The sequence below is a fragment of the Cetorhinus maximus genome, chromosome 24 (assembly GCF_964194155.1).
Source record: "Cetorhinus maximus chromosome 24, sCetMax3.hap1.1, whole genome shotgun sequence".
NCBI classification, from domain to species: domain Eukaryota; kingdom Metazoa; phylum Chordata; class Chondrichthyes; order Lamniformes; family Cetorhinidae; genus Cetorhinus; species Cetorhinus maximus.
The window spans coordinates 19,978,400-19,993,735 of record NC_135902.1 but is presented as its reverse complement, the minus strand read 5'-3'; the positions used below and the strand labels follow the sequence as shown (position 1 = coordinate 19,993,735).

The window sequence follows — 15,336 nt, the reverse complement described above, 5'->3', positions numbered from 1 at the left end:
TGGGCCCTCGAAGCTGGAGGGCAATAGGAGGCCCTCCAGCTGCTCAGACAGAGCTGCAGCTTGCTGTTGCAGGTAACGAAGAGGGAGGTCGCTTCCATCTTGAGATGCCTGCTCAGCAAATTTGAAAACTTTTATGTTAACATTTGGCCATGCAGCCACCATCATGGGATCCCTTCCACCAGGCGGCCGGTGGGAGGTCAGAAATCCTGCGTGGAATCCTGCTGGTCCCGCTGCTCTGCCACCAGGAGGCTGCCTCAGGCAGCTGGCCTAGTGCTCACGCCGCATAGGGCCCACAGGACGATTGGAAAATAGGAAATGGCCTTAATAGGTCATGAAATTACCTGAATTGGCTATTCGTCTCTTGTGGATGGGCAGGCATTCCGCCACAGATCCTACCTCCAGGAAAATGGCTCAGGCTGGATGTTGCTGGCAAACCAGCACAAAGGCCTGGGGGGTGAATCTTTGTACCTGCCTCAATCGTGCCCTAAGTCTGAATTCAAGCTGAGGCCAAAGTTAGTGACCTCACACATACTTCAGGGTGAGAGTCAGAATCTTGAAAGTGTTTGAGACTCGGTGGGTGTGTTGGTGTTTGAGTCTCGGTCGGTGTGTTGGTGTTTGAGACTCGGTCAGTGCGTTGGTGTTTGAGACTCGGTTGGTCTGTTGGAGTTTGAGACTCGGTCGGTGTGTTGGTGTTTGAGACTCGGTCGGTGTGTTGGTGTTTGAGACTCGGTCGGTGTGTTGGTGTTTGAGACTCGGTCGGTCTGTTGGTGTTTGAGTCTCGGTCGGTGTGTTGGTGTTTGAGACTCGGTCGGTGTGTTGGTGTTTGAGACTCGGTCGGTGTGTTGGTGTTTGAGACTCGGTCAGTGTGTTGGTATTTGGGACTCGGTCGGTGTGTTGGTGTTTGGGACTCGGTCAGTGTGTTGGTTTTTGGGACTCGGTCGCTGTGTTGGTGTTTGGGACTCGGTCAGTGTGTTGGTATTTGGGACTCGGTCAGTGTGTTGGTATTTGGGACTCGGTCAGTGTGTTGGTGTTTGAGACTCGGTCGGTGTGTTGGTGTTTGAGACTCGGTCGGTGTGTTGGTGTTTGAGACTCGGTCGGTGTTTTGGTGTTTGAGACTCGGTCAGTGTGTTGGTGTTTGAGACTCGGTTGGTGTGTTGGTGTTTGAGACTCGGTCGGTGTGTTAGTGTTTGAGACTCGGTCGGTGTGTTGGTATTTGGGACTCGGTCAGTGTGTTGGTATTTGGGACTCGGTCAGTGTGTTGGTATTTAGGTTTCGGTCAGCGTGTTGGTATTTAGGTTTCGGTCAGTGTGTTGGTATTTAGGACTCGGTCGATGTGTTGGTATTTAGGAGTCGGTCGGTGTGTTGGTGTTTGGGACTCGGTCGATGTGTTGGTGTTTAGGATTCGGTCAGTATGTTGGTGTTTAGGAGTCGGTCGGTGTGTTGGTGTTTGGGACTCGGTCGATGTGTTGGTGTTTAGGATTCGGTCAGTGTGTTGGTGTTTGGGACGTGGTCAATGTGTTGGTATTTAGGACTCGGTCGGTGTGTTGGTGTTTGGGACTCGGTCAGTGTGTTGGTATTTAGGATTCGGTCAGTGTGTTGGTGTTTGGGACGCGTTCAATGTGTTGGTGCAGAGGTTTACGTCCTACAGGCGGATGCGCACCCAACCAAATCGGTTGTAAAATAGTGCTCGATTAAGTTGGGTGAACGCCCCCACGTCATCGCGCATTCGCATGGTATTTCACTCGGTGGGTATGGATCCACCCCCGCCATTAATTGGCAGGCCACCTTAGGCCATTGACAGTCCGGTTGACAGCGATTTTTCGTTGCCCATGCGATTTTGCACTCGTTGCACAGGCAAAACAGGCAGGTGGCCAGCTGATATTTTCAAAAACCTCATCCAAGGGCGGGATAAAACGGGTCAGCAGCATTGCCAGTGTGAGTAGTGACGGCTTTCGTAGATAGTTTGCTGCTGGTGACTTACTGGCATTTGGCAGCTTCATCTCTGTTTTGGGCTTCATTGTTAGCATTTCCAGGCTTCATATTAGGACTTATTGGCGTCTCCAAGGCCCCCGGAGGATTCAGACTGTGTGCACCCTCCCTGGTAATGGGCACTGTGGTCTCTGCTCGTGGCTCCTCCTCTGAGGAGGAAGAAGGGAGAGGAGGCCACGTGTCCCAATGCAGGTTCCAGGGGAGTGGCCTGTGGGAGGAGAGGCGCAGGCACAAGGGATGAAGGGCCAGCAGGAAGTCCAAGGCAGAAGGGACTGCAGAAGACGCCATTATCCTGCTGCCAGGGTTTACAGGCGGCGATGCAGCTACCTCAATATGTCTGAGGTGCAATGCCGAAGGAGGCTCCGCCTCTCCAGGGAGACCGTGACCTCCATCTGTCAGAGGATCGGCCCTGAAATCAGCTCCAACTGTGTGAGTGGACACCCCATGCCAGCGGCTCTGTAGGTCACAGTGGCCCTCAACTTCTATGCCTCTGGCTCTTTCCAGGGCTCAGTGGGTGATCTGTGTGGAGTCTCCCAATTAGCTGTCCACAGTTGTGTCAAGCTGGTGACAGAAGCTCTGTTCAGGTGGGTACTGACCTGTATTCTTTATCGTATGGACGAGGCCAGCCAGGTTGAACGAGCCAGAGGCTTTGCAGTGATTGCTGGTTTCCCCCTTGTCCACGGTGCCATCGACTGCACACATGTGGCCATCAAGGTGCCAGTGGGTGGGCCGGATGCCTTCGGCAACAGGAAGGGATTCCATTTGATGAACGTCCAGAGAGTGTGTGACCACAGGATGCAGATTCTGCAAGTCTGTGCAAGGTACCCAGGCAGCTCACATGACGCCTACATCCTCAGACACTCCCAGGTGCCGGGGCTCTTCAGTGCTCCAGCCCGGCTGGATGGATGGCTGCTGGGTGACAAGGGCCATCCGTTGAAGAGGTGGCTCGTGATGCCTCTCCACCACCCAAGAACAGAAGCAGAGAAGCGTAACAATAGGAGTCATGGCTCCACAAGGGTGATGGTAGAGAGGACCATAGCCTTCTCAAGATGTGCTTCTGATGCGGGGGCCATTCAGGGGGTGTGCTACAATACCCCGCAGAGTGGATGTCACTGCTAGTGGTTGCATGCTGCACTCTCCACAATCTGGCACTGGCAAGGGGGATCCACTGGAGGGAGGAGATCTTGATGCAGCTCCACAGGCCACAGATGATGAGTCCAGTAGTGAGCCAGAAGAGGAGCACGGTGAGGAGAACGCTGAGGGCATGGAGGCAGACCTTGGTAACCTCCAGGGAGGCAGAGACACCAGGGATGCCTTGATCCAACGCTCCTTCAGCTAGGCCACCAAAGATCAGCTTCAACCACATGCCAGGGCTGCCTCCTTCATCCCGGATGTCTGAAGGACCCTTTCATTTGAACACAAAGAACACTTGGTGCCTGTGCAATAAAGTTCAGAGCCACTTCCATCCAGCATTACATACTGGCATTCCCCGCACTAATGAAATAAAAAGGTGAAGCATACTCAGACCATTATGACAAAAACAAAATTTATCTCATTTTGACAATTCCAAACTATTTACATAAACTTCTCTGGTCTTCATTCCCAGACCAGTATAAATAAAGTAAACATGAAGGAACGTAAGATCACAGAGACCTGTCCTTCTTGTGCCCATGGTGCCTTTAACTTAGGCTTGTGAGTGCCACCTCTTGGTGCCCCCACCTTGCTGGCACTGGCATTGGAGACAGCTGCTGATCCTGCTGCCTTGTTGGCCTTGATGACCTTGGCGGTCGTCTTCTGGCCAGTGGAGCCTGTACTGGCCCTGCCTGGGAGGGTGCGGCCAGTGCCACGGCTGACATCTCCCCAGTCACCCCAGCCTCATCAGATGCTACAGTCACTGGCAGAGTGGGGGAGGAGCTGCTGCCGTTGCCAGAGCACCCTGAGAGGAGCCCGTAGAGACGACGAGCAGCTCGTGCATCAACGTGAGGTCGCTCTGGACCTCCCTGCTCGCCATTCATGGACAGGCACCTAGTTGGGATACTGGGTGCCTCATCCATCTCCCACACTAGCACTGGACACCTGAGCCCAGGGTGTGAGGGATTGCAGGTCCGAGCGCAACCCCAGAAGCCCCTCATTGATTCCCTGGAGCTGCCTGTCTATGACAGTTGCCACTCTCTCAATGGAGGAGGCCTTGCGCTCGGTCATGAGGGTCAAAGCAGTGCTAATGCTCCACATGGACTCCTCCATAATGGAAACCATGGCACGTAGACCCTCATGGATCTCCACCAGATCCTCCCTTACGTCTTGCTGGACATCCAGCATCTGCCGCCTAATGGACGATTCCAGAGGCTCATCATCAGCCTTCACATGAGCATTGTCCTGGTCTCCAGGAGTCCTCCAACTGCTGGTGCCCTGGGCATTTCTGCCTCTGCCTGCACCTCAAGCAAGTGTGAAGTGCCCTCACCAATGTGCACCAAGATACTAGCTACCAAACTAATGCCCACCGAGGTGCTGATATCTGTGCTGGTGCCTGCTTCAGAGAGCGGGTGTGACGCAGGTACAACAGAAACTCGGTCTTCTGGCGTCAGAGGTGGCCTTTCGAGGTGCGCAGAGCGAACGCCTGCTGGTGAACCTAAAAGGGAGAACAAGAACATGTCATTAGTTAAAGTCAACACACTGTCACTGAGCATGCCAGGCACCCTGGTGAGACAATGGAGATCTGCATCATGGTGCCATCATCTTTCAATGATCAATGGGGACTTCAGGTTTGAGGCTCACATCTATGAAGAGATTACACTAGAAAGGTTGCACAATCCGAAACTCTCACCTCTGTGCACTGCGCTCTTACCTTCGTCTGGCACCCCCGTCTCTCCACACCCAGTTGCACATTGAGTGTGCTGACTCTGAAGCTCCAGGGCATCTTGCTCGAACCTACTGAGCAGCAGGATGCTGGGCTGCCCTCTGCCTGGTTATGACTTGCTTTCTCCTGAAAGGACAGAGGAGCATTGATTAGTCCACTCTCTACCTGCAGCGCCATTGCAGCCTGGCCAACCCCAGCTGAGGAACACCTCACAGGGCATATCCGAGTCATGGCCCTCGAGCCACATGGGACTCAGTCCAAGCAGACAGGGTTCACCCCCTTGGACAGCTCCCGTGTCATTGACAGTTGGCACCCAGACTCTAGCACACCTGAGGTCCACAGGGGGATGGCCACAACTTAACATTTCTGCACACTGACCCATGCCAACGCGGTACTCACTCTTAGAGCAGCAGGTCATTGAAGAGCTTCCGGCACTACACCATGTGCGCTGCACCACATCATGGCTATTCCCATTGCTGCCACCTCCTCCCATGCCCTCTTGGTGAGGTGCAGTGGCCTCCTCCTCCCATCTCTGGGGACAAGGGTGTTCCTCCTGGCAGCCAGCTCCTCCAGAAGGATGGCAAGGTACTTGTTGGAAAAGCAGGGAGCTGAGTGCCCACCTGATCGGCCACTCCCGGGCCAGCACCCGCCCATCGACCTCAAAATCCTGCCCTTGGTGTTTGAGATCGGTGGGTGTGTTGGTGTTTGAGTCTCGGTCGGTGTGTTGGTGTTTGAGACTCGGTCAGTGTGTTGGTGTTTGAGTCTCGGTCGGTGTGTTGGTGTTTGAGACTCGGTCAGTGTGTTGGTGTTTGAGTCTCGGTCGGTGTGTTGGTGTTTGAGACTCGGTCAGTGTGTTGGTGTTTGAGTCTCGGTCAGTGTGTTGGTGTTTGAGTCTCGGTCGGCGTTTTGGTGTTTGAGACTCGGTGGGTGTGTTGGTGTTTGAGTCTCGGTCGGTGTGTTGGTGTTTGAGACTCGGTCAGTGTGTTGGTGTTTGAGTCTTGGTCGGTGTGTTGGTGTTTGAGACTCGGTCGGTGTGTTGGTGTCTGAGACTCAGTCGGTGTTTTGGTGTTTGAGACTAGGTCGGTGTGTTGGTGTTTGAGACTCGGTCGGTGTGTTGGTGTTTGAGACTCGGTCGGTGTTGGTGTTTGAGACTCGGTCGGTGTTTTGGTGTTTGAGACTCGGTCGGTGTTTTGGTGTTTGAGACTCGGTCGGTGTGTTGGAGTTTGAGACTCGGTCGGTGTGTTGGTGCCTGAGACTCGGTCGGTGTGTTGGTGTTTGAGTCTCGGTCGGTGTGTTGGTGTTTGAGACTCGGTCAGTGTGTTGGAGTTTGAGACTCGGTCGGTGTGTTGGTGTTTGAGTCTCGGTCGGTGTGTTGGTGTTTGAGACTCGGTCAGTGTGTTGGAGTTTGAGACTCGGTCGGTGTGTTGGTGTTTGAGTCTCGGTCGGTGTGTTGGTGTTTGAGACTCGGTCGGTGTGTTGGAGTTTGAGTCTCGGTCGATGTGTTGGTGTTTGAGACTCGGTCGGTGTTTTGGTGTTTGAGACTCGGTCAGTGTGTTGGTGTTTGAGACTCTGTCGGTGTTTTGGTGTTTGAGATTTTTTTCAGTGTGCTGGTGTTTGTGACTCGGTCAGTGCCGTGGTGTTTGAAGCCCAATCTGGATGAGCCACTAGCTGTATTGTTGGTTACCAGTGGACACAGATTTAAGACATTTCACAAAATAAAGGAGAATGAGGAAACTTTTCTAAGAAGTGAGTTAATGACCTGGAGTGCGCTACCTGAAAGGGTGGTCAATGCAGAATGATTTCAGATAAATACTTGAAGGAGAAAACAGTTACAGTATTCTGGGTAATAGCTGAGATTAAAATATTTCTCATCAAGAGCTGACTCAGGCACGATGGGCGTTTGGTTGTATGTTTTTATGATTGCATGTACTAGAATCATTTCACATTTTCCCATCTGACTAACTCATATTTGTTTCAGTGAGCTGCCATTGCTGATCTCTCAAATGCAGAAGAATGGTGACCAGGTGGAGAAGGACATCCTGGACACTCAGGAAAAATTAATCGCTGTGAGTATGAGTTCTTCAGTTGGGAATCCCAGGCAACAGCGTGGGAGACAACCAAAGTTGAAAAGAGTCAGAGGGAACATTATGTTAAGCAAAAAAGAATGGTTAGATGAAAGGTAGAGATTCATTTATATGCTGTAAATGCACTTCACGACCTTGACATTGGTATTTTCGAAGTGTGTTTACTGTTGTAAAGTCAGGAAACACGGCTTTGTGTTTCAACTTGCACATGGCAAGGTCCCAAAGTAAGCAATGAAATAAATGAGTGGATAATCTGCGGTTAACTATTGGCCAGGACACCATGCAAACTGTCCTGTTGTTTTTTTTGAAATATTGCCATGGGATCATTTACATCCTCCTGAGGGGGCATACAGGGGTGATAAGTGAACGGGATGTGGTGCAAGTTAGGACATGGGCCGTCAAGTTTTGAATGACCATAAGTTTATGGAGGGTAGACAGTGGGAGGCTGGTCAGCAGGGAGTTGGAATAGTCAGGTCTAGATATAATGAAGGCATGGATAAAGGTTTCAGCAGCAGATGAGATGAGGCAAGTGTGAAGTTGGACTATGTTGAGGAGGTGGAAACAGGCAGTCTCTGAGTGATGGTGCGGTTAGTGGTCAGAAGCTCATCACAGGGTCAAATATTTGACCAAGATTGTGAACAGTGCGGTTCAGCCTCAGATTGTAGCCAGTGAGGAATAGAGTGGGTAGGGAATGGAGTTTGGAGCGGTGATCAAAAACAATGGCTTCAGTCTACCCATAATATATTTGGAGGAAATTTCTGCTCATCCAATACTTGATGGTGGACAAACAGTATAATCATTTAGAGACAGGGGAGGAGTCGAGAGAGGCGGTGGTGGGGTAGAGCATTTGGAAACTAACCCTGTGCTTTTGGATGATGTTGCAAAAGGGCAGCATGTAGATGAGAAATAGGAGGGGGCCAAGGATAGAGCCTTGGGTGACACCAGATGTGATGGTATGGCAGTGGGAAGATAAACCACTGCAGGAGATTCCCTGGCTCTGATTGGATAGACTGATAGAGAGAAGTTTACAATGGGGTAAAATTGACACAAAGTGAGACAAAAACTTGACAGCAGGAAGGTTTCTTGACAGAAAGTGGATACAGATGTGAATTTTTTTATATTATAGATTTGACCCTTTATTCTTGATTGATAATTTCAGGATAGACAAAACTACCAGAACAAATGTCCATTCAAATATGAGTCCGTGAACAAGGAGAATTTGATTCGCTCAGAAATACACCTTAAGGACCTTTTCCTGGATGCAGACAAGGCAATGAAGCTGAAACACCCACAGGCAAATGAGATTGGAAAAGAGTAAGTTGATAGTAGCGGAGGTCTGGATTAATTACCTGGAGAATGTGTGTTCAAATCTCACCAGGACAATTAGAGAATTTAACTCGAGAAAATTGGAAAGTAAAAGGCCGGTGTCAGTAAAAGTACTGTTTGTTTGATTGAAAACCCAACTGATTCATGAATGTCTTTTCGAGATGGAAACCTCTTGCCTTCACCCAGTCTGTGATTCCTTTGTTACCAATTCATCAGCCAGTGGGAACAATCTTTCACTGTTTAGCCTCTCATGACACTTGATCATTTTGATTCCTTTGCCTAACTTCCTAATCGGTAAATTCAGTGAAAAAAAAAGCCTCAGATACTGACCCTTTCTTTGTAACTGTAACAATTCTTTGCGGTGTTATTTTACAGAATATTCACTGTCCCCCGCCCTGTGGGTCCAGTATCCATCCTATAACCCATCCTTTGGATTTTAGAAATTGTAGCCAGAAAATTATGGCTGTCTTGACCAAAAGAATAAAAGGTGAGGTGAGGAGAAACCTTTCCACACAAAGGATCCTTAGGACATGGAATGCCTGCCCAGCAACAGCAGGAGATCCACATTTCAAAGGGAGATGGATAAATATTTGTGAAAAAGAAACATTTAATATGGTCAATCTTGTTAGTACAGAACTTGAATATTGCTGAAAAGAGAGACATGTTGCTGAAGCTTTTCATCTTGCACTCATCAGGACAAATGCAAGAACGCCAAATTTCAAACAATCACAACAATTTATACCACAGGAGAAAAGGGGTGCTTTTTGCTGGTTGGCAAGTGAACTCTAATTGGCTGAAATATTGCCATGGAGTAAGCAACGGGGAACTATAGGCTCCCCGTGCTTCCGGGTAATTCAAAAAAAGTTCAAGGCTTGAACATATTTGTTTTGTCTGCAGAGGATCAGTATCTGCTATGAATGAATGCCGCTTCTAGCAAGCGTATATGAGCCATGTTAGGGGCTTGACTGATCATCTTAAATTGGTTGTTGGTGTAACTATTAGCACACTCAGGATTGTTCAACAAGTTCTACTCAGTTGCGGAATCATATCTAACAGTAGACATTTTGTTTCGGGTTTTGCGTGCGTGAGCTGGTTGAGTACAGTCTGTACTTTGCCTATTACGAACAGCTGGAGGTACATGTTGCTTGATTTGATCGGCCGATCATTGAGCGGTACGGCCAGCGTACCTGGCATTGCACCGGCACTCACATTCATACACAATGTTGCTATCTACTGTTGGATGTGATTCTGCGATTGGGCAGCACTTGCTGGATAAACCTGAGTGTGTTAATAGCCACATTAACAATCAATTTAAGATAATCAGTCAAGCTCATTTATGTGGCTCATTTACGCTGAGTCCAGGCTCCCATGGGGGAGTCTTGCAAACTGGCAGCAAATACCAGAAGTTTGAGGGAGGGCTGCCCATAGTTTTCCCAACATAATGGGCAGTTATAGCCAAACTTCTTGATACTTGCTGTGAGGAAGCAGGACCCACAGATGACATCATGGACTTGGAAAGTCACTGCTAAGGAATAGCGGATACCTGTGAGTGAGTTATAGACTGGGATTTAAAGAAGGGACTCGGATGGTTTGTAAATAGAATAATGGATATCAGGGAGTGAGATATAGGCTGGGCTTTAATCAAAGGGCTTGGGTATTTTATATATATAGAATAATAAATGCTCACGAGTGAGACACAGGCTGGTATCTAATTGAAGACATCGGAAGGTTTGTATATAGAATGTCAGATGCTGGGGAGCGAGTTACAGGCTGGAATCTAATCAGGGAGTTCAGTGGAGTTTATATATATATATATATATATAAAAAAACAGTCACTCAGGTGTGAGATACATGTATATGTGCTGAAGTCTCTAGAATGGAACTTAAACCTTTGGATTCATCAGTGCTATCATTAAGCCACGGCTGACAACTGACAACAGGCTGAAATCAAGATGGCATCATGCAAAACATCAACAAGCACCTTAGAATCACTGCAAGGTTAACCAGTAAGAACTTATTGTTATTTTTACATATTTAATGTTTGTTTCTGTTTAGCATCAAGAGAATGCACGAACGCTGGCTGCAACAGTGCTCAGCATATCGAGACCTCTACGAGAAGCTTGAACTCCCCAAAATGGATAATTCTGTGGATTGGCCTGACATCCTGGCACAGATGCAGGTACAGTACTCACTTTCTGCTAAGACCCTGATCGAGAGGCCAGGATACGCAGCAGGAGACGGCTTGAATCCATTTCTGTGAACATGAGCTCATCTAAAACTTGTATCCTAACATGCACCAAGTCCAGTTCACTCATCACCCCTATAATTGCTGATATGCATTGACTCCCAAATTCTCATTCCCCTTTTCAAATCCACCCCTGGCCTTGCCCCTCCCCTATCTGTGTAACCTCCTCCTTTAGAGGACGTGTTTTAATTGCAGGCGAACAGAGATTGCTCTATTTCTCCCAATTCGGGCCAGTTGTACATCCTCAGCTTCCATCGCTGTACTAGTGGTTGTGCTTTCAGCTAAGGTTCTAAGCTCTGGAATTCCCTCCCTAAACCACTTCTCCTCGCTACCTCTCCCTCCGTGTTTATCCTTAAAATTCACTACTTTTACAAGCTTTTAGTCACCTGTCCTAATGTCTCTTTAATGAAAACAGGAAATGCTGGAAATAATCAGCATGTCTGGCAGTATCTGTGGAGAGCGAAACAGAGTTGATGGCTGGGATTTTCCAGTCCTGCCAGTGGTGGGCATCATCGCAGGAGGGACGGGGAAATCTTTTCTCCAAATTTTCCCATCCCGCAGGTGATGATGCCTGTGGGACTGGAACATCCTGCCGAATGTTTCAGATCAAAGAGTTTTCTTGACTTCTGAAGAAAATATTTTGAAAAATATTAAAATATTTTTCCAAGAAACTATTTGAAAAATATTTTAAACGTATTAAAAAAAAATCGTATTCTGCATTTGTAGATCTCTGTAGGCCATTGGTTTATTAGAAATTTATACACCATTTATCTTTGCATTTAGGGTAAGTGCCAATTGCTTTGCATTGATACCAAAGAATAGTAATTGTCTGCTTTCGAGGGGTCATGTGTTTGCAGCAACGCAGAGCAATCAGGTGACCTTTAATCCCATAAAATCAGCGGGTTAAATGTTCCAAGCTTCAAACTTACCCTGATGCCTTGATCCCATTTGAAGGCCCTGTTTTCACATGTTTCAGTTTAACATGCACGAACTTAAAGGGGAGAATTTTCTCCCCATCGGGGGGGAGAGGGGGTTGGGCGGGAGCGGGCGTGGGCAGGTGCACAGCTGATTGCCGCCCGCGATCAGCTGCGTGCCGCCATTTTGTGTGGGCAGGCCACTTAAGGCCCACCCAGAGTGACGCGCACCCGGAAGTGCTGTGCGCTCCCCCTGCAGGTGGGGGAAGTAGGATGAGTCAGGGCACAGAGCTACCTCAGGGAGATTAGTTTGAATTAAAAAATTTTAAATAAAGAAAAAAAAAGTTTTAAGACATGTCCCCTCATGTGACAGCTGGGACATGCCTATGACTTTTATTAAAAAATTTTATTAAACTTTAAAAACCTTCATGAAACCTCATCCCGCCCGTGGATGAGGTTTCATGATAAATGCGGAGGCCGCCTGGGCTCTTCACCTGCCCGCCAACTTTAAGGTTGGACTGGCAGCTCCATTAATTAGTTTAATTGATATTTAAAAGGCCTTAATGGGTCTTTGACAGTTCGGCGGGCGCGCAGCCAACTCTGGTGCACGCCTGCCGAACTGAGGACCAGAATGACACGCGGTGATGCTGGGACGCACATCCGACGTCACTGCATGTCATTTTACACGTTGGCGAGCGGGGCCTGCCTTCACATGCCGACCCGAAGATTCTGGCCAAAATGCTTGTGCAGGAGCTTCTCAACTGAGGTGCTTCCAGATTAAAGCTGAAGGAAGAGTAAATAGGGTAAAACTGTTTTCAATGGAGCTGGTTTGGTAACAGAGAACACAATTGGGAAAGAACCAGAGTGGAAGATGAGCAGCAAGTTATGATCTAGAATGCATGGCTGCCTGTGTTTATATAAAGATTTCACCGCCTTCTATTCTAGGTAGGTTTCACATTTTCCATTTGTATGTTGACAGAGGGAAGTCAATAATGGTGGATATGGACCACAGTTGCCACAATTGGAAAGACAGATTGCAAGTCACCACATATTGAGTAGAGAAGTCGAAGCTTATGGGCCACAAATCAACAGTCAGACCATCACCAACCCGGTAAGGAAGAGTGGATGGCAAGGTATCGGCCAGCATTTAAGAGCTATGGAGGCTTCAGTCACCTTTCTAACCCAATATTTACTGCAATGTATTTTATTTTGAGATTGGCACCATTTCTGAAATGTTTGTGGATTCTACATCCCAAAGGAGAGAATCAGACTCCAAACCTGTTCCCTGTTGCTTGGCAGGCAGGTGGCTTTTTAGGGAAAATTTCCCCACTTGACAATTAAGGTGAACAGTTCCAGCAAATCACAATTGGAGAGAAAGAGAGAAAACATGTTTTGATTGCAGCCGAACAGAACAGTGCTCCCCTGTAAATGCCTACCCCTGACCAGCTGCTCAGTAATGGCTCGTTTGACAGTATTGAAGAATTTCTTACCAATGGGTGTCAGCCATGGCTCAGTGCTTGTGCTGTCACCTCTGATTAAGAAGAAACTTGAACATACAATCTAGGCTGACACTCCTGTGGAGTACTGAGGGAATGCTGCACTGTCAAGGTACCTATTTCTGACCAGATGCTAAACTAAGGCCCATCCCTTGTGGCCTTAAGGTCCATTAAGAGCCAACCACGAGGTAATCCCATGCAAAGACTAGTGTGGGAGAAGTGGGCTTTGGTTTGTGAGGCGCTGGTATCAGTACTGGGGAAAATGGGGGCTGTACCGTTGGGACAGTTTACACCTGAACCGTGCTGGGATGAGTGTCCTCACAAATCGCATAACAAGTGAAGTAGAGAGGGCTTTAAACTAAACAAGAGGGGTGAGGAATCAAGCTTGGGTAGAGGTAGAATCAAGACAGGAGAGCAAAATAGTAATATGAGAAATGAGGGTCAGAGAATGACAGGAAGGGATGGAGAGAAAAAAAAAACCTAAGAATACATCAACAGTCAAGACTAGATGTTGCAAGGTAACAAAAAGACAAAACTGAAGGCTCTCTATTTGAATGTACGTAGCATTCATAACTAAGTAAATGAATTGATGGACCACACTGAAGTAAATAAATATGATCTGATAGCAATTACGGAGATGTGGCTGCAGGACAACAAAGATTGGGTCCTTAATATTGAGGGGTACATGACATTCAAGAAGAATAGGAAGCTAGGTAAAGGTGGAGAGGTAGCTCTGTTAATCAAAGAGGGCATTTGTGCAATAGTTAGAGATGACCTTGGTTTGGGAGATCAGGATATAGAATCAGTTTGGGTGGAGATGAGGAATAGTAGTGGGAAAAGTCATTAGTGGGAGTGGTCTACAGGCCCTCTAACGGTAGCCACAGAGTAGGACAAAGTAATCAAGAGAAAATATTGTGTGCTTGTGATAAAGGGACAGCAATAATCATGGATGATTTTAATCTACATATAAACTAGAAAAATCAGATTGGCCATAGTAGCTGGATGAGGAATTCATAGAATGCTTTAAAGATAGTTTCTTAGAGCAGCATGTTCTGGAACCAAACAGAGAGCAGGTTATATTAGACTTAGTATTGTGAAATGTAACAGGATTAATTAATGACCTCAGAGTAAAGGCACCCTTAGGTAGCAGTGACCACAATATGATTGAATTTTCCATCCAGTTTGAAAGAGGGAAGAGTGGGTCTAAGACTAGTATCTTAAACTTAAATAGGGGCAACTATGTGGGAATGAAAGCTGAATTAGCTGAAGTGAACTGGGAAACTAGGCTAGAGGATAGATCAATAGAGAAGCAGTGGCAGACATTTAAGGGGATATTTCAAAGTATTCAGAATAAGTACATTCCTATCATAAAGAAGAATTCTAAGGGGAGGACCCACCATCCGTGGATAACTAAAGAAGTTAAGAAAGCGTCAAACTTAAGCAAAAAACATATAACTCCGCAAAGATGAGTGGCAGGACAGATGATTGGTCAGAATATAAAGAACGGCAGAAAATGGCTAAAAGGTTAACCAGGAGAAAGAAATTAGAGAATGAGGAAAAGTTAGCTAGAAATGTAAAAACGCATAGCAAGAGTTTCTACAGGCATTTAAAAAGGATAAGAGTAAGTAAAATGAGTGTTGGTCCTCTAGAGAGTGACCGTGGAGAGTTAATAGTAGATAATAAGGAAATGGTGGAAGAAATAACAAATACTTTGCTTCTATGTTCACTATAGAGGATACAAAAAAACATTCCAGTAATAGCTGCAAATCAGGAGGTGAAAGGGAGAGAGGAACTTGGTGAAATTGAAATCACTAGGGAAACGGTACTCAGCAAACTGACGGAGCTGTGGGGTCCAGGTCCTGATGGACTACATCCTAGGGTCTTAAAAGAGGTGGCCAGTGAGGTAGTCAATGCACTGGTGTTAATTTTCTAAAATTCGCTAGATTCTGGAAAGGTTCCCTCGGACTGGAAAGTAGCAAATATAACCCCTCTGTTCAAGAAGGGAGGGAGGCAGAAAACAGGAAACTATAGGCCAGTTAGCTTGACGTCTGTCGTGAGGAAGTTGTTAGAATCGGTCATTAAGGAGGTTATAGCTGGAGACTTAGAAGAGCTCAAGGCAATCGGGAAAAGTCAGCATGGTTTTGTGAAAAGAAAATCATGTTTAACCAATTTATTGGAGTTCTTTGAAGGAGTAACATGAGCTGTGGATAAAGGGGAGCCTCTAGATGTACTGTACTTGGATTTCCAGAAGGCATTTGATAAGGTGCCACATCAAAGGTTATTACGGAAAATAAAAGCGCATGGTGTAGGGGGTAACATATTAGCATGGATAGAAGATTGGCTGGCTGGCAGAAAGCAGAGAGTATGCATAAATGGTTCATTTTTGGATTGGCAGGATGTGACCACAGGGGTCTGTGCTGGGGCC

General features: G+C 47.3%; 1 protein-coding gene across 1 annotated transcript in view; it reads left to right on the top strand.

Annotated features, from left to right (window-relative positions):
• LOC144699682 (envoplakin-like) overlaps positions 1-15,336 on the top strand; it is an 81,926-nt gene that overhangs the window by 24,647 nt on the left and 41,943 nt on the right. The window contains exons 2-5 of the mRNA XM_078570820.1: positions 6,825-6,912; positions 8,090-8,244; positions 10,312-10,435; positions 12,395-12,526. Of these exons, the coding sequence (XP_078426946.1) occupies positions 6,825-6,912; positions 8,090-8,244; positions 10,312-10,435; positions 12,395-12,526 (499 nt within the window). The remainder of the gene's footprint in view (positions 1-6,824; positions 6,913-8,089; positions 8,245-10,311; positions 10,436-12,394; positions 12,527-15,336) is intronic.